This window comes from Drosophila biarmipes, chromosome 3R, assembly GCF_025231255.1.
Source record: "Drosophila biarmipes strain raj3 chromosome 3R, RU_DBia_V1.1, whole genome shotgun sequence".
NCBI lineage: Eukaryota > Metazoa > Arthropoda > Insecta > Diptera > Drosophilidae > Drosophila > Drosophila biarmipes.
The window spans coordinates 18,396,003-18,419,088 of record NC_066616.1 but is presented as its reverse complement, the minus strand read 5'-3'; the positions used below and the strand labels follow the sequence as shown (position 1 = coordinate 18,419,088).

Genomic DNA, 23,086 nt, shown 5'->3' with positions numbered 1-23,086 from the left:
CTCGTGGTAATCCTTGATTCAGTGGGCGGCGATCGTGTCCTCGATCCACTTCATGTAGTACGATGTGCGGGTGTAGACGTCCGGAAAGCCCTCCAGGGCACAACCGGAGCCGAAGGAGGTGACCCCCACCAGGATCCAGGGTCCATCGCGGCTCAAGCGGCACTGCAGCGGTCCGCCGGAGTCGCCCACGCAGGTGCCACCCTCGCCATTCAGCTTGCCGGCGCAAAGGTGACCGCCGTGGATGTTCACAAAGCTGCCGTAGGCGTCCTTGCACCTAAGGAGGGAGGTAAGAATAGCGATATTCATATAAATAGTTGTCATAAGCAGAAGCTGCACGGGTTCACTCACCTGCCATTCTGATGAAGTGGCACTTGTGTTTTCAGCAGCTGATTGGAGAGATCACCACTTATGTTGGCCTTGCCCCAGCCCGTGGCCACGCAGTCCACGAAGGCCATTTCCTTCGGCTCACTGACCTCGCTGGCCTTGCGGTGCTTCTGCTCGGCAGAATCCTCCGAATCCCCTCTGCGGGGACCCAGCTTCATGAGCTTATCGTTCCTCCTTCGCGAGCGTTTCAAACTGCGCGGGGAGCGTTGCGCCAGGGCCTGGCGCATCCTGCTGAGGATCTTCATGTTCATCAGCTCCTTCATGCTGGGAGCAGTGACATTCCTGTAGCGCCGACGGCTCTGGACACTGCGCAGGAAGTTGTCGATCTTCTCGGGCACATCCTCCAGCTCCAGCTGCTGAATGAGCACATCCTCGTCGGCCGAGGGAGATGAGGGCTCTGTTTCCGCAGGGGCAGAGTCCTGGGACTCGGCGAGGAGGAAGGGCAGGCAGATGCGCCGGATATTGGAGGCCCTTTCGAGGTCCGCCGGCTTGGAGAGCTTCATTAGTACCACGTCGTGCCGGAAGTTGTGGTAGCGGTGGTGCATCACGATCTTCTCGACGGGAATGCGCTGCTCGTTGCCCGATTCCACACCGCGGTCGTGCTCGCCCAGCACCACCGTCCACAGCGGTGGAATGGGCAGGTTGAAGAGATCGCTGAGGCAAGGTATTTCATACATTAAAATACCGGCTTCAGAGTTTTGGGTTCGTGGACTTACTTGTGAACACAGTGGGCGGCGGAGAGTATCCAGTACTGGTGGATCAGCACCGCCCCGCACCAGTGGCCCAGGAATCCGAGCGACGGATGCAGTAGCTCCAGGGAGGCCTGCCAGGGGAACTGGCCCTCGTTCGTGGCGGCTCCAGCAATTATCCGCGGTCCTCTACGCGCCGGGCGACAGCCGCAGTCTGCAAAAGATACTCGATTAAGTATAATTTAAACCATTTAATTTAACTGTTTTTTTCACGGCTTGTTCTTAAATGATATTTCACAGTGTGTTATTATGAAATTATTATAATTTTAATTACATATAAATCAACTAATTTACATTTTTGTTCGAGTTTCAAGCCTTTAAATCGTAATTAATAATATTCATTTCATATTTTCGCCACCTTTTAAAGTAGTAATTAAATTTAAGTGCTGAGCTACCAACTGCCATCGATCAATCATGTTTGTTATTTGTGCTTTGTTTACGAGTTTATTTACCTATTTCTGCCGTAAAAGCGTGAACAAAATTAATTAAATCAATTAAAGTGGCTAGTTTTTCATTTTTATGACACTAATCAGTTGGAAATAGCTTCTGGGTGAAATGTAATACATTGTTAACAATGTAACAAGTAAACAATTTTTGTTATAATGAAGTAATAATAACTATATGAGGTATTTTAAATATTTTATTTTTAAATTAAGCGTTGTTTAATATATTTTTTTATCCAAAATTATTTCAGATTTCTTTTATATGTTTTTGCCATGGATTGGAACCTACCCGTCTCAAACTGCCTGGAAGAGGGCAAGAGCAGCAGGAGGCACAGCCAGCTCAAGGTCGCGGCGTTTGCCACTGGGATCTGCCAGTGGCACTGCCAGTGCGACCGCGACTGTGGCCGTGACTCGGGCTGCGACTGTGACTGCGCTGGCGATGGGGATTGTGATGGCTTCATCATCTTGGTGGCCGCTCCTCGGGCAGCTGGCGCAGCTCAGCTGCTCATCGCGCGCATGACTGACCCACAGAGGCCGTTTACGGATCGTATCGCTATATAGTATCTGTATCTGCGGCTCTAGCTTTGTCCTGCTGCCGGTGACCAGATGCTTTTCACTTTCACGCTGCCAGTCAAATGGGCGGTAGAGGGTTTTGCTGTTTCTACTTTCCGGTGGGACTGTCTCGGGGATCGGAACGGGAACTGGGAAGGAAGGCGGATCGCGTCTCGCGGCCCAAGCGCTTTTTCCGTCCTTAAGTATTATAATTTACGAGGTCTCCCAGCTCCGCTTTGCGTTTTCTTTCCACGAGCGCGCATTAATTAGTCCGCTGGCTGGGCGGCAACGACATGGCGAATTGTGCGCAGAAGCTGGGGTTTCGCTTAGGTTTTTTTTGGCCAGAAGCCCGGGTCTCCAGTTTCCACTCTCGATTATGCAACGACTTAAGATGCTGGAGGGGTCCACGGTAGTAACGGTCGCTTTGACTGCTTTGCGTTTTCGATTTCGTTGGGCGCGCGTTTGCGCATGCGCGACGCTTAGCGGACGTTTGGCGTTTTGACGGCTTTTGATTCAGGCTTTGGCTTTTTGGTTTTCAGTTTTTGGTTTTGGCGCCAGATGTGCGAGTGCGAATCGCTGGGGACGAGCGCCAAAATGCAACTGTGCTCTGCTCGGGTTTGCCAGCAAACATTTACCGTTTCGAAGGCAGCGGCGTTGACGTTGACGGCGCCGTCGACTGCGGTGTGGCATGCCCCCGCTCGAGTAACAACAGCCAAAGCAACAACAAAAGCGGAGCCAACGAAAGTGAAAAGGCAGCGGGACGTTGAGGGGGGGGGGGGGGGGGGGGGGGGGGGGCAATCAAAAGCCCCACAGATGATGGCCAGCTGAGCTGGCGATGGTGGGAAAAGGGTAAGTTGGCCCGGCTCAACCCACGGAAATCATTTACCGTGGAAAGTGGCAATACAAGAGAATAAATTAGGCGGCAAATAGTGATTATTTAGCTTTATTTGGGCAATGAATGTGGCCTAATGTCTGGCTGGGCTCTGAATACCCCTGAAGATTTCATAACCTCAGGTTTATTTGCATATTCATCGCGGTGTGGCATGGTGCGCGCTGAAATATTACTTTGTTTTGATATTTATTTCCTGATTAAAGCTTAACTTTTCACGCCTTCAATGACTTATCATTGATTTAAAACGTTCTACTTTTAGGTCGTTGATTAATGGTTGGTTTTAAACTTGAGATGGTCATTGACAAAGTTCTTGAACCTAACATGGTAGAAGAGAAAAAAAAGGAAATTTAAGAAGAACCTGTTATTATAAGATTAGTCATAGATGGTACATTTGAAGTTTTTGTTTTTATATTTACATATGCTAAGGAACAAGTTAAAAGTAAGACAAGAGTAAGTTGTTTTCTTTCTTCTTGAATTTCCATTGAGCACTTTACAGGTGGTCAACTTCCCTTTGGATATTTTGCAATTTTAAGATTACAGACCCCTGAATGGATAGCAAATTAGCCCCATGTCGAAAACAAGTGCTGATTGCATGCCAGCAGGGCTTTGCAACTGCCAAGCAAATGTAAAACAGTGGTAATTGCAAAATTAAGTCATACAAGCGGGTCATTACCATAATTATTTATTTATTTCTATTTGAGCAAACTATTGATCGCCGTGAATTCGATTTCGATTCGATATTAGAATAAGCTCGCTGGCCGTAAACTATAAGCGATATGTGATACCACAGTATGTAGTTAGATAAGAGAGCCGCTGCCATTTGATCTCGCATTCGTGACGCCGCCGGAACGATTCCACCAATTATCTAATCTAATTTAAATGCGAACGGCTGCATGGGTCGCACAGCTTTGGGTTGTCTCGCACGTTACATATGGGTATCGATTCGATCTGTTTTGCTACCCATTAATTGCCGGCCGAGTGCCACTCTGTGTCATTGCGGCATTTGAAGTGCATTTTTTGCCCTACTCCACGCCAGTTATGTATGTGCGCCATTTAAGTGAGTAATTAGTGGGCAGCTATTCAACGCCTGCTTCAATGTAAGATGTCAAGTGATTAGTTTAATTGCGATTAGTTTAAAATATGCGCATAATTCCGGTCAGCCCCCCAGTCGGCAGGGTGAATGATGTGGCGTGTGGCTGCCCGATCCCAGTGCTCAAGTGAGTTTTCTGTCTCTATGTGAGTGCGAGTTACTTTCGTTTTCATTACGCGATGCAGCAGCGGCAATACAAGCAGCAACATCAGCAGCGGCAGCAGCAGCAGCAGCAGCAGCAGCAGCAGCAACTCGACTCGAATTCCGTGTTGATGCACAAACTCATAAGTCATGTTGCTTGTTGCTGCACCACAGCAACAGCAACATACACAGAGCCAATGGGGAAGTTGTTAATGCAACACCAACAGCAACAGCAACAGCAACAGCAACAACTAACTAGCAACAAGCAAGAGGCAACAACCAAAGGCAACTGCTTCGTCTGGGGAAGTTTTGTTTGTGCAGCCGATTGATCATTTAAGCCAAGAGGCGCTGCCTGTCAATTTGTTGTGGTGGGCGTTGGCAGTTGTTCGGCATTTTCCGTTGTTGTTCAATTAAGAGGCGCCTTTTGACGATGACGGACGAATACTTGTATCCACCGGATAATCAAAGTCAGAAACTCGAAATCCCCCAAATCGCTTGCCCAATCGAAGAAAAGTTTCGGTCGGTTGCTGGGAACTTTCCCGCCTTGTTGCGAAAATAATAATAATAACAATAATGGCTGTGTGCTTTGGCATTTAATTGAAATCGTCAAGACAGCCAGTGGATATAAATAAGTTTTTACGCATGCCTCGGAGTTCCCGCAGCGATGACAATCGACGGAAGCATTGCGGGTCAAGACGGCAACGTCCAATTGGTCAGGCCAGACAAGCTGGGCACGTAGATCAGCTGGAGTTTGGAGCTGGAGCTGGCGTTGGTCTTAAAGTCGGGAGAAATCGAAGTTCGGGACCTTGAATGCGAGTGCAGGGGCTGCAATTTCTCTGCTGCGGTGGCCGCTGTTATTCAATGGCAATGCAACTGCAATTGCATCATCATCGCAGCGGCAACATGTGCCCCTCGATCGGCGGATGCTCTGGCCAGAGTTCGAGAAACTCGACAATTAGACAAATGGTAGGCCGGACAACTTCACAGATCGATATCGGTCGGCATTTGCATGCCAGCAGCAGCAGCTACAATGCGGCGTGTCTTAAAGATGCGCGCATTACATTACCAACAAGCAGCGACCAGCAACCAAAAGGCGCTTTCCACCCGACTGGCGATCAGATGAAAACGAAAGTGCTTCAAGTGGTTAGCCAGCTGTTGCTGCCGTTGCTGCTGCTGCTGCTGATGTTGCTCCTAGCAGTGTTGCTGCACAGCAGCAACTCGAGTCGCACGTTGGCAAGCTGATGCTGCCGCTGCCGCTGCTCAAATTTATCTACTGCCTTGGCTGTTGTGTGTTTCCTGTATCTCCAAGTTTATGTTTGCTGCTCTTGCGGTGCCTGCGTTGCATTTGTTGCCTGTGTGTTGCTGTTGCCACCGACAGTGGCAATGGCAATTTCAATGGCAATGGCTTGCCACATGCGAACTGTTTTGCCTGGCCTTTGTCAAACAAAGAGACTGCTGCAGACAGGCAATTTGACTTGTCGATGTTGAATTAATTGTTTTATTGTTATTTCATCTCAAGTTGAGTAACTGCCACGGGAATCCAGTTATCGACGTCTATATCTATATCGCTGGAAGTTCAGCCTGCGATTGCGTAACAAGCTGAGGCTGCAGGGGTAATTAGTTTGACAAACTTTGAGAGCTAATGTTTCTGTCGTTTCGACAACTGTCTGTCTGGGGTTAATGTACCTCTCATGCGGGTCTCACTTTGGCCACCCAACTGGAACCGAAAGTTCTCTACAGATTTTTGACGATCTCCCAGCCAGGCTAGTTCAACCCACCTATTTGCTTTTACTTACTATTTGTTTTTATACTTTAAACATACACTTTATACTTCTGGTATAATTACCACTTTTATGTGGCTATTCCGCCATTTACTTTGTGATTTAAATATGTTTCTTTAAAGATACCTAACAAATGCACACTTAAGCTTTGGCTTTCCATTACTTAGATAAAACTAGTTGTAGATCAACAACCTCGTGGCAATTTATAAGTAGTTATTGGCCGACAGAGGTTAACTTCTATAGAACATAACAGTGCTACAAAAAGTGGTGTTACACTTTAATTAAGGACTTTGACATAGAAAAGGTTAACTTTCTAATAGGAAACTAATTAAATAATGGGGGACCAGGAATGTCGATTAAAATTTAGTTTTTATGACATAATCAGTGCTCCAAAATGTTGGCACTTTAATTGGGTTCATTTATTGAGGCTCGTTTTGGCTTTACACTCGGCTTTATTATACCACATGCTTTTACAAACGGAAAAAAGTGTTTAGCAACTCACCACACATATAGAAAAATATTAAGCGATCCTGTACGCCAGAGTATTTGCCTTTCGTCAAACATGAACACTAGTTTATAGGCTTGTGTTGTTCGAACTCGCGCGTGTTTAATTGCAGCTCAAACAATTAGTGGCTGTTAATGCAATAAATTTGAATCAACGTGCATCTGTGTATGCGGTATATCGGTTTTCAGCCGAGTCGAGTCGTGCGGAGTTTGGCCCGCGGAATTCCGAAAAGCAAATCAACAGGTGTGGGAAGCCCCATAAAAACATAATCACAGATGAGCTCCCATTTGGCCAACCAGCTTTTCTCCTCTCTGTTCGCCAGACAATGGATAGGGCTGACTTTCCACATCTGGGCTAACAAGATTGCGGTGGCTAAGGGCCCCATTGTGCGGCTTTTTGGCCATTCCGATCGACCGTAGTGCTTTCCATCCAGCGGGCCACACAAGATGCCCAGATGCCGCCAAATAGCGTCTCACCTGCTGGAAGCTGTTTCTTTTTATTAATAGCAATTAGTTGAATGGCGAAAAAACAAACAGCAGCAAATCTCTGGAAGCTGCAGCCTCTTGTTTGTTTTCATTTTTTCTCTTATTTTTTTTTTTTTTGAATTTTTCGATTTGGTTTATCCGCGTTTTCCTCGCTTTTCTTCTAGCGGTTGTTTTATGTGGCGCGAAATTTGCGGTTTCCATGTGGCTGGGATGCGAAATCGTTGTAAGTGAGCCGCCACCACTCGACTGGCTCGGTGTGTGAGCGGAGATATATGCTTGTCAAGTCGAAAATAATTCGTACCGGCATTTTGCCAGACTTGAACTCGATTGAACCCCGGCCGAATCCGGCGACTCCCCCGGGAGGTTGTCTAATCAAGGTGAGCAGATATTAAATACGAAAATTATGTCATGCAGTCCCCAGATTATGGCGCACTGCAGATGGCACACTCACATCGAGATAAGGCCAATTACCCAACACAACGCTGGCGAGTGGGCAAAGAAAAGCCATGGCTGTGAGTCTGCACAATTACTAATTGCATTTTAGATTGGGGCCTGTCAAAAGCCAAGGCAATTGCATAAAATTTGATTTTTAAATGAGGCACCAGGCTCAATCAGTGGATAGTGACGTAGGCGGAGGCGGGCTGATAAGAAAACCCCTTGGCCTTATCGGATAGAAAAGAAAACCCCTAGCGTTTAGGCTTATCTGGCAAACATTTCGTGGTGAAAGTGACGCAGTCTCAGATACAAATGCGGCAATTGGTTTGGACAAAAAAGCCCCCACCCGCTGTTTACCCAACATTTCCTGGCACTGTTTTTGGGCCGGCCCATGTCATAACCTTAGCCTAGACCTCACACATCACCCAGTCACCCGTTCCCCAAATCACCCACTTATCCACACACATCTCCGCCCCCCCAAAAAAAACCACCCACCCAGTGGCAGGCGAGGTCGCCGAAGATATAAATTACCATAGTCAAGTGGCCCGGTCTTTGGGCCACTGCCGAATTTCTGGCCCAGAAGTCGAGACCCACTGTGCCGACTGCTGACTGCTGGCTTTTTCATGGCTTCCGTCGCCACAGTCGTTGCCAAAATCAATGAAATTTTCAGCTTCCGCTGTCACCGCGCCCTTGCCGCCAAGTGGGGACTGTAAAATTGGGCCGGCGAGGCAATAATTGTTATTATACCATCCGTTTTGTCTGGTATTTATTTTGCATATGTGTTTGCATACGGGTATTGGCCAGAATTTGGACTAGAATGCAAGGGCGGAATGGGTATTCCCATTACGCTACTCCCTTTGCTGTAAAGGAAGGGATTTAACTACATGAAAGGATTTTTAAAACATCTAAAATAGCTGGGGATTGAACAAATAAGGTTTGTTATTAAAGATACGATATTGTGAATAAATGTTTAATTTTTAAATCACTTTTTTACTAGTTATTCAGTCAAATCCATAATCTTAAATGTGGCCAATAGGAGTACTTTAATTTTATTGCAAGAAAAGAAAAATATTGTTAAGAATACTGAAAATTATTAAATTCCCTGTTTTACATTGCAAACATTTATAATTTTTTATTATTACATTAAAAATAAATTACACATAGGAAACGGCATAAGCTGTATTTCTTTAGTTTTTGCTTAATAAAGTTTATTCTATTTATAACACTGTTTCTAGGCCAAAGATTTGATATAAAAATATAGTATCAAACAAGAGATAGTCCCCTGCTGATTTCTTTATCACCATGTTTGCAACTTGTCAAGAGCATATCACATCAGCTGACTAGAGATAGCAGATCTTTCATATATAATTAAAAGTAATAATTGTTTGTTTTCCTTCAAACTAAAGAGTATTACCGCTGCACTTAGGCCTAGTGCCTAATTTCTTATTTAGTATTTTGTTTGCCTTGCTTCCTGAGTGTAAACAAAAAAGAATTTCCGAATTTTTCGGAAGGTCAGTTGGGGCCAAAGGGTGGGCCCACAGGCCTCTGGCTTTTCAAATTAAAATTCAGTTTATGCGGTCTGAAGAGTGGAAAGCTGAGGGCGTTATGTAAGCCTTTGTTTTGTGGGTGGGAAATGTAATAATTCCGGAATGACCCTCAAAGCAGGTGGAAATAATTACGCAAGCGTTTCTACTAGTCAGCGGGCCAGCGGTAAATTCAATTTGGCCTGGGCGAAGGGAAATCTGCAACTGCAGCGAAAATCTCGGGTCATCAATTTGCCATTCGGCATGGCTGCAAGGATGCGAAAGGATCTGGGTCTGGGTCTGGGCATTCCATGGCTGCAACTCAACTACACGAGACAAATTCCGTTTGGCAAAACATAAATCTGGCAGCCAGCACACACAAGTTCCCAGCCAAAAAAAAAAACAAAAGAACCCCCATCCAAAAAAGGGAAAACAAACAAACAAACAGCGAAATGAGAGAACAAACAAATAGTCAGCGATACGAGTGCGACTACAGATGCAGATGCAGATACAGCTACAGATAGAGATACGGATACGTATACGGACTCGGATCCAGGTACTCCTGGTGCAATCGCATGCAGACATGCTGAAAACATTGGAGGACATGTGTAATTTCTCACGTGCAACTGCGGGGTCTCCACCTACAGCCCCCTTTTTTTGGGGATGCCCCTGCCCATGCACAGCACCTTTTTCACACAATGGAGGGCGGAAGGACGCCCAGCTGAAAACAAACAAAATGCCAAATGAAACAAACAATAAAAATGCTTGTATGTAGCAGCGAGCATAAAAGGAAAGTGCTTAAAAAATAATAGTAAATTACACAGACAAGCACCGGGTACCAGGGGCGGGACCGGGCCAAGCCACGCCCCCTTCTGGCCACACTGCCATGCATGACAAGCTTGCGTTATTTTTGGGGCAAGCTGATTTAATCCCAGGCTGCAGGAGGTGCAAGGACGAGGGACCCCAGGTCCAGATGAAGGAGGGTCGGGGGCGTTGAAGGGTTAACGGTTTACTCACCTGTCCTGGCCCAAAACGCCGCCATTTGCAACGCCCCACCTGCATCTGGCTGGGAAAAACTCATGGGCGGGGGTGAGGGAAATTAGAAGGGGTCGTCGACGGATTGCCCTAACGTTTTCACGGCTGCTCGCCTTTCTCGGCGCATTTAAATTCAAAGGGAATGCCACTTTGGCCGGGCTTAAATGCAATTTCCCCTCCCGGCAAACTCAAATTGTTTTAGTCTCGCCATTTGCGATATGAGAATTCATGGCGCACAAGTTTTCCGTTTCTGATTATGCTAAATGAGATGATTTGGCCAAAAGTGAGAGATAGAGGTAAATGCAATTTGGCTCAAGTGGCCCATGACACACGAGTTTTGCATTCAGTTTTTAGCCCAGCCAGCTCTATTATTCTAAAATACTGCAGAGTGTGCGCTTGATTTTTGCCCAGCTTCTCAGCTTCCCAGCTTACCCTTCAAATGGAATTTTATATGATACCAAAACTTTACGTCTTTTCCAAAATAAATGATTTATTTTCTTCTATTTTTCTTTCCAATTTCCCGGCATTTTTGGGCAGAGAGTCCAGAGCCGGAGACTCATCCTCGAGTGAGATACAAATGTTTTCATTAAATTCGGTTTGTTTGGTGGTTTCCTTTGTGTCCCGCTTTGTTCTCGGTCGCCATTGTGGTGTCCATTGGTACTGCCTTTCCCACGGAAGGCGCTCTATCCACCAGGCACCGCCTAACAGCCACCACCCACTTTTGTTGCCAAGCTGGAACACTAAACAATACAGCAAAATTACTTAATTTCATGTTGGTCTAATCAAGTTGCCATTGCCGAGTAGGTAAGCGACGAGTGTGTGGCTGGCACGGAACGTCCTCCGCACAAAGGTGGCCAGCGGGAGCAGCAGGAGGAGCAGGATGAGGTGGAGCAGCAGCCCCGTCAGATGGCAGGAGTGTCCTGGGGAATGGAGGTAGTGCCATGAATGGTGGGTGGCCGCCGGGCCTCCCTCAAATAATTCGCCGCTGCCGTGCACCTTTAACATGGCTACACTTAAAATTATTTTTTTATTACCATTATTTTATTTAGGATTTTCTCACAGTTAAAACAATTTTTTTGATTCCCAATATTTTATTTTTGAATTTTCCATTCCAATTTTAAATTAATTTAAAGAGAATTTGCAAAAGTTCTTTGTAAGCCCACATTTATTTGTAACTTTTAAATATATTTACATTTTACTTATAAAAAAATTATACAAAAAAATCAAAAGTGTCCCCTTTCAGGCAAAATACTTTTTGAGTGTACGTGGAGGTTGAAACGTGATTTTAGACTTCTAGTTTCTTTAGCAGTATTTCTTGGGGTATTCTATAGATAACGTTTCCTCCCCAAGATTTATGACTACATTTTACGTCCATACAAATTTAACCACTCATATATCTACAGATACATTTTTAGAACTCACTTTTTATCACGTTAGTTGAGTAGTACACTTTTTCTCAATTTAATCTATTTTCCATTGGCTTTTTTCCCGAACGGTCGATTGCTTATGCCCATTTCGCTCAGTGCACCTTACCCGCTCGTGTGTGAGCCACGACGTAACGTTTAGTGGCCCCACTTATGCGGCGGAGCAAAAGGGAGGAAGGAGCAGATGCAGACGTGGAATGGAAAGCCAAAAACAACATGAAATAGGTGGACAGCTAAACGCTGAGAAATGGGGCCAAACGCTAGAAGGCATTCAAGATTTTAGGTGGGTCGTTTTGGCCAGGCTCATGTTAATTTCAAACTGTGTCAATGTCGGCTTCCGTTTCCTGTGCGCACACACAGGCGCAGGCCGTAGCCCTTGGCCACTTGAGATGCAAACAGGTAAAAAGGCCACAAATTTAAACATTTGCCTACTCCAACACGCACCGTCGCTTCCACACAGATACGCCCGCACACATGCAGAGGAGAAAGCCTGGCCGGAACGAAACATTGGTAAAACGGTCATCTGCAATAGGCATCAGCTGGCGGAACAGCGGGAAAGTGGAACAGGACCGGCTGCAGGACACCCGCTGGGTGAGAAGCAGCGGGATGTGGGCCAACCGGGCGAAATGGCGAACGGGGAGAGCCTGCTCCTGAGGCGCCTGATAAATTGGCAGCGACATTTCAGCCGAAACTTGACAATTAACAGCTGAAATACATGAGCTGTATATGTGTCGTCTGCTTTGTGTAATTAAAAGCCTGGAAATTGCTTGGCCAAATGATTTTTTTCCCTGCCGGTTGGTGGTCCGCAAGTCCGCAAGTCCACAAGTCCACGGTCCACTCTTGGCCAAGATTGAATGCGCCACCAGAAATTATGCCGCCAAGTGTGCCTGTTATTGCTGCTGCTGCCGCTGCCGCTGCCACTGCCACTGCTCCTACTGCAGCAGCTGTTTCCACTGCCTTCGCTTGGGCCAAATTAACTTTGGCCAAGTTGAGCCCTCAGCCAGCCTATGTGTCGTGTCTGTGTTGCCTTAAAGTCAGCTTTTCTGCCAGTGTGTGCGTGCCTTGGTTTATTGTGTGTGTGCCAAGGCTATGCTAAAAATTTGTCCAGAACATTTGCACATTTTGATTTGTTATGTTGTGGTGCACTGCGAGAAGTGCACTTACTTGGATGCCTGCCATAAATTGCTGCGTTTTATTGAGTTTCCATGGATAAATAAAGGAAATTGTTGCCTACTTTTGGGAACCCTTGTAATTAATTTGAAATTTGTAGAGACAGTTTTTGCAATAAAAATTAAATTAGAACTAGATATTTTAAATTAAAGACAGCTATTTCTGTTTCTTTGAATACAGAAGTAAGAAATATATTAACCTTTTCCGTTTATAAAAGCAGAAAAGCCACGCCCACTTTCTAGAAAGTTCTAACCGCTTCTGTTGCTTTCTTACTCAAAAGTTTAGGCTTTAACCTCCATAGTTTAAAGAAAGGGCTATAAACTCCGATGTGAGCTTAGCAGAAAGTCTGCATTTTTGACCCTAACCCTGTAAGCCAGCCGCACATCCCTCAGTGAGTGATTCTCAGCCCGCCCAAGGAGTCGTAAGCCCTGGGCCACCGACATTGTATGCCCGGCCCGATAAGAAGCGCCATTTAATTACCCAAATGTAAAGTGCATTCGTAGCAGAGAGCGCCCAGCATGGGAGTTTTCTGCGAGTGTCAAATCCCAAAACAAACCCACGAGCAAATATGCCGCATGCTGATGGTGATGGCGATGGCGATGGCGATGGTGATGCCAGCGCTGCCGATTCTCTGCTCGTAACGTTGCACGTGGTGGCCAAAAGCACACTATGCACCACCACAGGCACACCCGCTCGTGTGCAGCACTCACATGCACGGGGTCGTCGGCAGTGGCGTCGGCAGCGGCGGCGATAAGATAAAACCCCTGCGATGACATAGAGCACCCAGAGCGCCCCAGAGTTCTGTCGGCGCCGGCAGCGACGTCGGCGCAGTCGGAGGGCGCATATAAAAGGCGGTGGCTCGGTGGCAACGAGCATCACAAGACGGCCAACCGCGTTACAGAGCAGACGGTTCAGAATTCCGAAAACCGAAAACCGAAGAGTTACAATCGAAAAACAGTCCACGAAACGGAGGCAGTTCAGAACGCACGGTAAAGTTCACGTCTACCTGTGTACCCGGGTGTTTGTGTTAAGAGTTTCCGTTGCCCGAATAATAAAGCCGCAAAATTTTCGAAAAGCACACATTTCCAAAAAAAAAAGAAAAATGAGAATACAACCGACAAAAGAACAAGCCCAAAGTAACGAGCTCAAGTGGGTGGCTCAAAGAACTGCCACGGCTCAACAGGAACCAGAGCCCCAGTTTTTCTTGAGTGGGCAGATAGTTTGCGAAAGAAAGTGGGGGGGGGGGGGGTTAACTTTCACAGAACACAACCAGACTCTCGACAATTTAACAACTGGAAGAATATTCGTACTGGCCCACCTTGGGCCGGCCATAATGAATTCATTGAAAGCCAGGCCGAAAGTTTTTCCCTGCCCAAGGATCCTCGTCCTGTCAGTCTGTTCTGGGCCCCGATGGCTTCTGCTGGGTCCTGTTGTGTGGTCAGGCATGCGTCGGTGGCCTTAGGCCGCGCATTGTCCGCTCCGCGGCTCCTTGGCGGCTGAAAATTAAATGTAAATTAATGCAAATTACACAAAATTACTGAGAGCCGCGGACAATGCAACAAAGGCAGATGGTAGCCACTGGATAGTGGACGGTGGACAGTGGACAGTGGGCAAATTCCCCGAGCGACTGCATCAGCAGATAAAGAGCAAACGACGACGCCACTTGCATTGTCTATTATTTTAAATTGGCTGCGCAAATTTACGGCAGCGCAAAAGTAATTAGCGGCCGTTGGAAACTGTGCCAACTCGAATCGAGTGGCTGGGGGTCATCTGGGGGCTCTCCCAGATCCCAATCCCAATCCCAGTTCCCTAATGGCAGGCCAAATAAATAAACCCCATTTGCGTGCTGATGAAATCAAAGCGATTGCAATTACAATTCCGTTTGCAACGAAAATCGACTTGCAAATCAATCAATCGCTTGTAGCATACTTTTCAGCACTGTTTCACAACTGTCAGCTATGTCAACTATCCGTGAAAGCCATGAATATTCCACTTCCCGCATTTTATTCTCTAATAATTTATGACTCTGCCACTCCACCTGCCCTTGCCCCCCGGGGGTTTCGGGGATTTTGCATAATAAACACATTGCAGGCCAAACAAAAAAGTAAAGCCAGTTTATGCAAATCAAATTGTGTTGGTAAACGGGCCAGTGGGGCGTTCTCTAATTTGATTGCCCAATAAATTGCGGAATCAAATCAGCCCCATTTCGCACTTAAAATGCAATTAAAACATTGATGTCTTCATATTGCAATTTATAACTTCGCAGATGGCGATTTATTGCCACTCTGGCCATATATAAGGCGCTGAAATTTCGCCATATTTTCATTATTAGAAACTCGTTGGCCCCGAAAAGCGAGAGCGAATCTGCAAACAGAACCCAATTAACGAGCCTTCGGTGGTGCTGGTTAATGTGGTCGCCTCGTGCCACAAAAGCCGACGCAGTTTTGTGGCAGGCAGCGCGTGGCCTTTATGCATTGGCGCATGAGTATTGGTAATTAATGGGAGGGCGGCGGCATAAACGCCCCTGCCACAGGGACAAACAGACCGCGGCGCCACACGGCGTATGCGTGATGAGCTCGCAGGCGGCAAGGCGAACGCAGCGGAAACTGAGAACAAATGGCATCGATGAATTCAATTTGCGCGCATATTTAATTATTAATTTCGAGGATAAATAATCCGCCCATCAGACTATTAAAAGGCTTTGCATTTCCACGGCCATTTGCCGTTCGCGAGGCGTAAGTGCCAGTAAAATGAGATTCCGCTGCATTGGCTTAAATTACATCTGCCAGCGGATCCGTCGATTTCGCAGGGTCTTTATTCTTATTTTAGCCTGGTTTAAATCAGCCGGAATATTGGTAGCTATAACAGTTAAATGAGTATAAATATCCTTGAGAGAAGAAATTCCTATAAACTTCAGAAGATAATGGGGTCAGCATATAAGTAAAATCAGAAATATTATATCCAATGCGAAAAAGAATTTTATTTCGTTGTGAAATAAGTATTTATATCTTTGAATATGAGTAGGAATTTATATAAACTGCACAATATAATGGTGACATAAAAAACAGAAGCAGTAAATAAATTTCGAAATATAAGAATTCCATTTAGTTTTGGTATAATTTCATTGTTTTTTTTGACAAGAAAAATGTAAGTCTTTTTTTCTCAAAAATGCCCTCAAAGAAGTTAAAATATCACAAATAGTTTCATCGTAATTTATTTTTACCCATATAAAACTTTACTCTCCCCAATCCCCTGGCTACGTGCCTTTACTCCAGGTGGAAAATCCTTTTCTCCCCGTCAAGGACCTCACGCAATTGCCATTGCAATTGGTCATAAAATTGAAAAGGGCGCCAAATTGAATTTCACACTTTTTGTGTACTTTAAACCAGTCGAAGTGCGGATTATTTTTTCAGCATGCAGTTTTTATTTCAACCCACTCACGACCATTTTCGATTTCACCTGATGTTAATTGACGCGCACGCAGGAAATTAATGAACTGTGACAGTTTGATTTTTTCGCAAATGTGTGTGCATTAAATGCTGAACCAAGTTGACATCGGCTGCCACATTGTTTGCGACCCTCGCAAAATCCCAATTATTAATATATTAATTAGGCCAGCGATTTACGCTGTCAAAATAATTGTCAGAATTAATTTTTATGACACAGATATTTATAAATTTAATTAAGATAACCGTAGTGGCTTAGTTGGTTTGGGCCAGTGCAAAAATGTTTGCTATAATTATTTTCGGTACGGATTAAGCCCTACATTATATTAACTTTGACCTTTATAATTGCAGCAGTTTGTATGTTAATTAACTTTGTTTACATTGCCGAACTGTTTTATCGGTTTCCTTTAATTTCCAATTTGTTTTATTTAACCCAGCGAAGCACCCACCTTCATTTTAGAGCCCCCGAAGGCAATAAAAACAATATTGGTAATGTCCCTCAATTTTGAAATGGAATTCTGGGAGCAGGGCCACCTTGGCTGCTGACAAAAGCCATCCTTTCCGCCGTAATAATGTAATAATATTAGCTTTAGCAAGAGTCAAATTTACCTGCACTTGACCGAAAGCCTTTTCGCCTCACGCCGTTTTGGAGCTCAGATGCCCTATTTCAATTTGCCGCTCAGGAGCATATCCAATTGGCGACTCGGAGATATTCCATTTAATTTCATTTCCGAGGCAAACTGCATTCTTGCCAAAAGGAAGTGCTCCGCTTTTAGCCATCAGCCATCAGCCGTTGGCCATCGGCGCTTTCTTGGCCATCCCGGTATCCTTGCGTCCTGGCATCCTCGTTGCCGTTGTCATGTTCATTGCATTCCACTTTCCACTTGACATCCTCGCTGCAATTTCCCTCTGTTGTGGAATTATGCTTTGGCTACCTTAGCCGCTCCGAGCTGCGCTGAACAAATGCCAGTTTGCTGGTTTTTTTTGGAGTGAGGGGGCCAGTAGTGAACTAACGCAAATATTTACTGTGTTTATGCGACGACCATGTCGAACAGTTCCCTTGTTTTACTAACTGATGGTTGTACAAACAATAGTTTCGCTAATTGAGTATCAGGTCAAACGGTTTGAGGGTGCCACAGAAATCACAATGATTTTAAAACCTTTTTTAAAGGTGTCTGAAAGTATGCAACAATATGTTTTAAAACCGAATCTTATATTTAAGCCTAGCACTTTGAATTCTATTTATGATGTTTAATTGGAAGTCTCTCATATATGAGGTGCTTAAAAGTATGTCCAAATCGAATATCCGATACATCCATCCTCATCTGAAGTTTCTAAAAACTTTTATTAGACATTTAAAAAACTTTGGATCCCCTTTATTATTATTTTGCCGTCATAAAAGAATTCCACATCTCTTGAGGTTCACAAAATACCCCCATAAACGCAGTAAACTGGCGTCCTCGTTTAGAGGCAGTTAATGCAAACACGAAGGCTTTCAGACTTCCAGGCTTTTTAGCGCTGGCAATGGCCTGGCGGGTCCTTTGATGTTTGCTGCCTGTTTAGTGCGTCTGCTGCCAAGATACATTCCACAATGCATGCATATATAGTTCTGTCTAATTTAGCACATGGCCCTGCCTTGCAACTGGCTGCTGATTGAAGGTTAAATGAGCCATGAGCCCCGCAAACACACATATACCACCCCGTTCTGGGGGGCGCGGCTGGGGGCCAAGAGCATTTGTGTCGCTTTTAGCCCGCCCCTCGGCCCGCCCCCTTTTTCTCCCCCAGGATGCATTTGCATTGCGCGCAGCAGCACTTGGCGCTCTTTTCGCATCCTTAGACAGTCCTGTTTTATTTCCTTTGCCTGAATTAGCTGGCATAAACTAAGCCAGTCAACTAGAGCAAACCCAATCCGTTTTCCAGCTGCCTCCGGTTCTATTCTGCTGGTTTTTCGGTCTCAGTTCGTTTCCCTGGGCATTATTTTTACGAGGCGACCTCCCCTAATTGAGAGGGATCTTTAAACTTAAACGCAGCCCCGCTTTCAAATACACTTCATTTGCCATTTTTATGCCATTCACGCAGCCCGTGTAATTGTGCTTTTCGTTGTCATTGCAGATTCCCATTTCCGGCTGCAACTGTGGAGAGCCAATAAAAGCGCAATAAAGAAAACAACGAGCGGGTAAAAAACGAAAACAAGGCAAAACACAACAATGTCGATCTCCGATTTCCGCAAAAAGAAGCTGCTCTTCCTGTTCAATGTGTTCTTCGGTGAGTATTTATCAGAATGATGAATGGCCAAGGATTGCTCAACTGCAGACCGCACGAACTCCGTCCGTTTTCGCAGCAGAATGGCTGCAAAACTTTGATTAGATTGCACTTGGCCCAGATTGCCTGAAAGTTCTTTAATAGGATTAAAAAAAAAAAAACACAAAGCCCAGCTGGCCAGGCGATATGGGGCTTCCCGTAATAAAATCGCAAAGCGAATGACAGATATTAGCATGCAGTTCCGCTGCCGGTTTAATCTTCTCCATCTGGGAAGTGCACACACCGCGTATACGTAATGTGCAGCTCATGCATTGCGTATACGTATGTAAGTGCTCGAAATCCACTTAAATACTCGTCGAGTGTATTCCGCTCCATGTTTGATGCACACAAGTGTTTGCCTGTCAGCCAAGTCAAACAAAACTTGCCAATTTAAAATTGAATTAAACGCAATGCAAATGTCGAGCGGCCCAACTTTCGGGGAAGCCCCCGCAAGTAGGCAACGCAGGGCCAGGCAGCGCTGTGTGCGATAAGGGTTAAGTGCTTTTCAATTATGACTAATTCGACGGTGCGATGCGGTCGGCTCATCCCTGTAATCCCTGGTATATCCACCTTTTTGAGGCAAACTTGGCTCGGTGCCCGCCCTTCGACGGCAGCTGGTCAGGCAATAACAAAGGAGTAGCGCCGAAAAAATGGCCATAAAACGCAAGCGCCAAACACTTGACACTGGCCCTCAAGTGGCCGTTTGCACACCGTTGCAAATGATAATGGAGCGCCCGCATGGCCAAAAGCCAAATGTGGGGCGAGCAGGGGATGGCACTCAGAAAAAGGAACTTTAAAATAAAAAATTTAATTCACGTTGCCTTCAGAGTTCCTCTTTACGATTAGGGTATAATCATTTTACAGACCATAAACTAGCATAAAGTTTTTAGGGGTTCTCTAGCTCTCTTGTGCTGAAAATATTTATAAAATGGCTTGTATCAGCAATATAATTTATATGACCGAACTGTTTTCAAGGGAATATAAGAAACATATGTGATCTACTTAAGTTTTTTTAAATATCTTTTTGTGTAGCAAAAATTAGGAACCAAAAAATACTATTACTAGGGATATTGTCCTTTTTTATTTTCACCTTTAATGTTCTAGTGTTATTATATTTTTCCTGTCTTTCAAGATATATTATAATTTTACATTATACCAATAAATGTGCTTATTATACACACTGTCAGAAGATGTATCCCATATTTAAGATATCATATCATAAGCTTTGCGCTTACTTTTTTCCGAGTGTGGCTTGGAATCCCATGCGGTGGTGTCATCCGGTAGTTAGGTGCTCGCCAGTTTTGTTGATGCTCGCACTGCCGCCGACCGGAACTGTGGCGCACAGCCTGGCAAAAATTGGCTACATTGTTCATCGCTCTATTCGCTGATTCTTTTGCCCGTTTTTGCCCTTTTTTTGGAACTCCTTTGCGGCTGCACTGTTTTCGGTTTTGGCCGCGTCTGACCAATGCAAACAATGTGAACAACGACGGGATGCGGACCCGCAACATGCGATGCACGCTGACTGCCCCCGAAATAACAACAATTGCGCATAATGCGTGCTGCAACAGATGTGAACCAAAGCGGCGAAATCGACGTTAAGGACTTCGAGCTGGCCATCGAGGTAAGTGGAGCGGAAATGCTGCTGGCGAAAAAAGCGAGCACAAATTTGAATATATACTTTGGAAGAGTGCCGGCAACCACTCGTCCATGCCGTGCATCAACAAAAAAGAGTTGTTTTTTTTTATGGCAGTACCCATTTTGCATGCAGTTTTTGCCCATATGAACTGATAACTCAATTTGCGAGTGCCGTGCTGACTGTTATTGTTTCTGCCAATTGCAGCGCGTTTGCCAACTGCGCGGCTGGCAGAAGGACACGCCGAAGAACAAGGAGACGTACGACCTCATGATGGAAATCTGGACTGGCCTGCGCTCCAAGGCCGACAAGGACAACGATGGGCAGGTGAGTTCGGCACCACCCCCTTTCACCTGCTTTCTCCCGCCGAGTTGCAAAGGCAACTACATGTCAAGTGATTCGGTTTTTTGTCTGGCTCCATTGTCAGTGCCAAAAGTGCTGAAATCCATGGACTGCACTCGATGCCATTGTGGCAGCAGCTGACAAGTGTGCAGGACACCCGGCCACACACCAGAATGTCCTTCGCAGAGCGACAAAGCTTCACACAAAAAACGGAAGAGAAATGTTCGTTCATAAATTTCCCTTTTTATTGGTGCGGAATGCCGACGGGGTGGTAAACAAATTCCCTGCCAGCGGGCGGAAATTGAATTGTGAATTATTTGAGCAGTACAATCCGAATTCCGGCCCAACTTTCTTCGTAATGAGACGACCAACTTTTTGTCCTAGACTGCAGTCCCGCCGGTTTTCCCCTCGCGATGGTGTCCCCAGTGCAGTGGCAAATTAAATTATAATCCGACATTGCAGAGCCCAGTTCAATAGCAACAAACGGCGAGCAAAGCCCGCAACAATGCGATACAAAGCGAGCAGAAATTGAAATGTCAGACCGACAAAACCTCGGCTTAATTCTATTGCCGCGTGCCAAGGGCTGAGGGGGTTTTAGGGTTACGGGTTTAGGGGTTTACGGGTACTTTGTGCTCAAATAAACCCGATGAGGTGGATGGCGGATAGTGGAACTTCGGCTGCCACAAAAGCCGCAAAAGTTCTGGCCAGCGGCCAAAGGAACTTGATGGAGAGTTTGCTGCCAAAATATGCCAAATCCTGGTCTATTGTTGGTCCGCCTTTGTGGCAGTCAGCTATGTAGCTTAAGATTTATTGTTCACTTGCCCCGGTCCAATCCAAATTAGCCGGAAAAGGAGCTGCAGTTCGCAGGTCTACGCAATTTTTTCTGGGGCCTCACAGGGTCAAGGATCTGGGCCAAATCGTTTCGATTCAGTCTGCGGCCATAAACATAAAAATATGCAGTCAGTTCGACGGCTCGGCTGTTTAGAGCCCCTTCTCGGGGTGGCACATGCCAATTGGCATTACAAGTGGTCCTGGTCAGACACAACCCTCGCACTTATTTATGGCCGCATTAAAACATGCCAAAACGTAACGGCCGGCCACAATTAATGGTGTGGGGTATTGGTAACTGGTACAATACTGGTACTATTTAGGTCCAACATTGTACTGGGTTTCGGTAACGCCGGCCAAGGCGGTCAGCCAAGTTGGTCAAGGCGATGTTGCGGTAACTGCCTGTCTTGCCGGCTATTGGCAGGCGGAAAATGTTAATATCGCATCACTAGATGGCATAAATTACACCCCCAGAGCAGCCATAACGCCGGGGCGGGAGGTGTTTTATGGCGGAACTCCGCCCGAGGCGATGCCGGGCTAATGGGCTTTTCAGCACGGGGCGGCATGCATAAATCTGGGGCGGCACCTCAACTAATCCGCAATCTCGGCGCGCTCTCATCCCATTATTATCCTCCAGGTCAGCGTCGATGAGTGGTGCAACATGTGGGACGCCTACGCCAAGGATCCCAGCAGTGTGATGGACTGGCAGAACGCGTACATGAACTTCATGTTCGATCTGGAGGACGCCTCCCACGACGGCGGCATCGATGTGACCGAGTTCACGCTGGTCTGCTCCAGCTACGGCCTCGAGAAGACCGAGTGCGAGGAGGCCTTCGGGAAGATGGCCCAGGGCCAGAGCGAGGTCACCCGGGAGCAGTTCGCCGCCTTGTGGAAGGAGTACTTCGCCGCCGAGGACGTCAACGCGCCGGGCAACTTCATCTTCGGAAAGACCAGCTTCTAAGACCCAGCCAAAGAGAACCGATATACTGGACATGCAAAACAACTACTGAGCAAATGCAACAAGTGAAATTATTATTAAAATAAACATAATATCTCTATTATTCGATTATCGACGGGGGGTGGACGATCCCCCCCATTTGATGCTCCGTCGTTGTTAGTTGAGTGTTGTTTTCTCTCCAAGAATCTCAAGTTTTGCCCAATTCAATGTTCTAATTTAGTAGCGTAATCTGTCTGTAACCTATTTATACTTTATATACCAAGGCTTCGAGCAATGTGCCAGCTGGATTATCTCTGCACAGAAACATATTCGCAGAAGTGTACCTTTACGAACTACGACTATATCTAGCAATGATATCAATTACGAGGTGGGGTCCCGCACAGATCCGTATCAATGTGGTGCGTAAATTAAATCAATTAAACTGTCAAATTGTTATGTGTGTGTAGTCGTCGTTTATCGTCTCGCATCTATGGCGTATAAATTTAAATTTAAATGTAAATGTAAAGTGTTCCAAGAAATTACGATAATAAAATCAAAGTATCTACACGAATCTCCCTCACTTGTTGCTGCCCTTGTAATTTCGATCTATAATGGCTTCCAATGGGCGTCAGATGGGGTGGGTGGTAGAAACAGCAGACAGTTCGGCGCATCAAGTGCGATATAATCAACGTGTGCCCGGCAATTTATGAAAATTAAGGATAAAGTGCTTCGGGTGGGGCAGCGTGAAGGAAATTTACTTTGCAGCGCTTAGAAGCTCTTAATTTATGCCTCCGCATGCAGCACTTAAATTGAGCTCCCTTCCAATAAAACAGTGAGTAAAAATAGAAGAATATTATAGATGGGTCTATTAAACGATGTCTGGTGGAATGTTTTTTAACAGTTCGCGTTGCGTAGAATAGCCAGGTGGGGGAAATATCCCCAAAAGAAACTTTTCAAAATGAAGTTAGCTATTGGTGACTCCAATTTATG

At 45.7% G+C, this 23,086-nt stretch overlaps 2 protein-coding genes across 2 annotated transcripts; one reads left to right on the top strand and one right to left on the bottom strand.

The window, feature by feature from the left end:
• Positions 1 to 11: 11 nt before the first annotated feature.
• On the bottom strand, positions 12 to 2,709 carry LOC108022993 (transmembrane protease serine 9). The gene is made up of 4 exons (XM_017092227.3): positions 1,866 to 2,709; positions 1,101 to 1,287; positions 349 to 1,038; positions 12 to 274 (listed from the first exon to the last, which is right to left on the bottom strand). Exons 1-4 carry the CDS (start codon positions 2,038 to 2,040, stop codon positions 19 to 21), a joined length of 1,308 nt encoding a protein of 435 aa, XP_016947716.1. The 5' UTR covers positions 2,041 to 2,709; the 3' UTR covers positions 12 to 18.
• Positions 2,710 to 13,492: 10,783 nt separating this feature from the next.
• On the top strand, positions 13,493 to 22,667 carry LOC108023355 (calexcitin-2). The gene is made up of 5 exons (XM_017092718.3): positions 13,493 to 13,598; positions 18,168 to 18,320; positions 19,925 to 19,977; positions 20,197 to 20,316; positions 21,797 to 22,667. The coding sequence occupies exons 2-5, from the start codon at positions 18,263 to 18,265 to the stop codon at positions 22,118 to 22,120; spliced, it is 555 nt and encodes a 184-aa protein (XP_016948207.1). The 5' UTR covers positions 13,493 to 13,598; positions 18,168 to 18,262; the 3' UTR covers positions 22,121 to 22,667.
• Positions 22,668 to 23,086: the final 419 nt, after the last annotated feature.

Bases quoted from the DNA above. Each gene is read 5' to 3' on its own strand.
- LOC108022993 (XM_017092227.3), bottom strand. From the start codon at position 2,040: ATGATGAAGCCATCACAATCCCCATCGCCAGCGCAGTCACAGTCGCAG. The intron at 1,039-1,100 runs GTAAGTCCACGA...ACCTTGCCTCAG, and splicing joins GCCGCCCACTGTGTTCACAA to CGATCTCTTCAACCTGCCCA. The intron at 275-348 runs GTGAGTGAACCC...CTCCCTCCTTAG, and splicing joins CCACTTCATCAGAATGGCAG to GTGCAAGGACGCCTACGGCA.
- LOC108023355 (XM_017092718.3), top strand. From the start codon at position 18,263: ATGTCGATCTCCGATTTCCGCAAAAAGAAGCTGCTCTTCCTGTTCAAT. The intron at 18,321-19,924 runs GTGAGTATTTAT...GTGCTGCAACAG, and splicing joins CCTGTTCAATGTGTTCTTCG to ATGTGAACCAAAGCGGCGAA. The intron at 20,317-21,796 runs GTGAGTTCGGCA...ATTATCCTCCAG, and splicing joins ACAAGGACAACGATGGGCAG to GTCAGCGTCGATGAGTGGTG.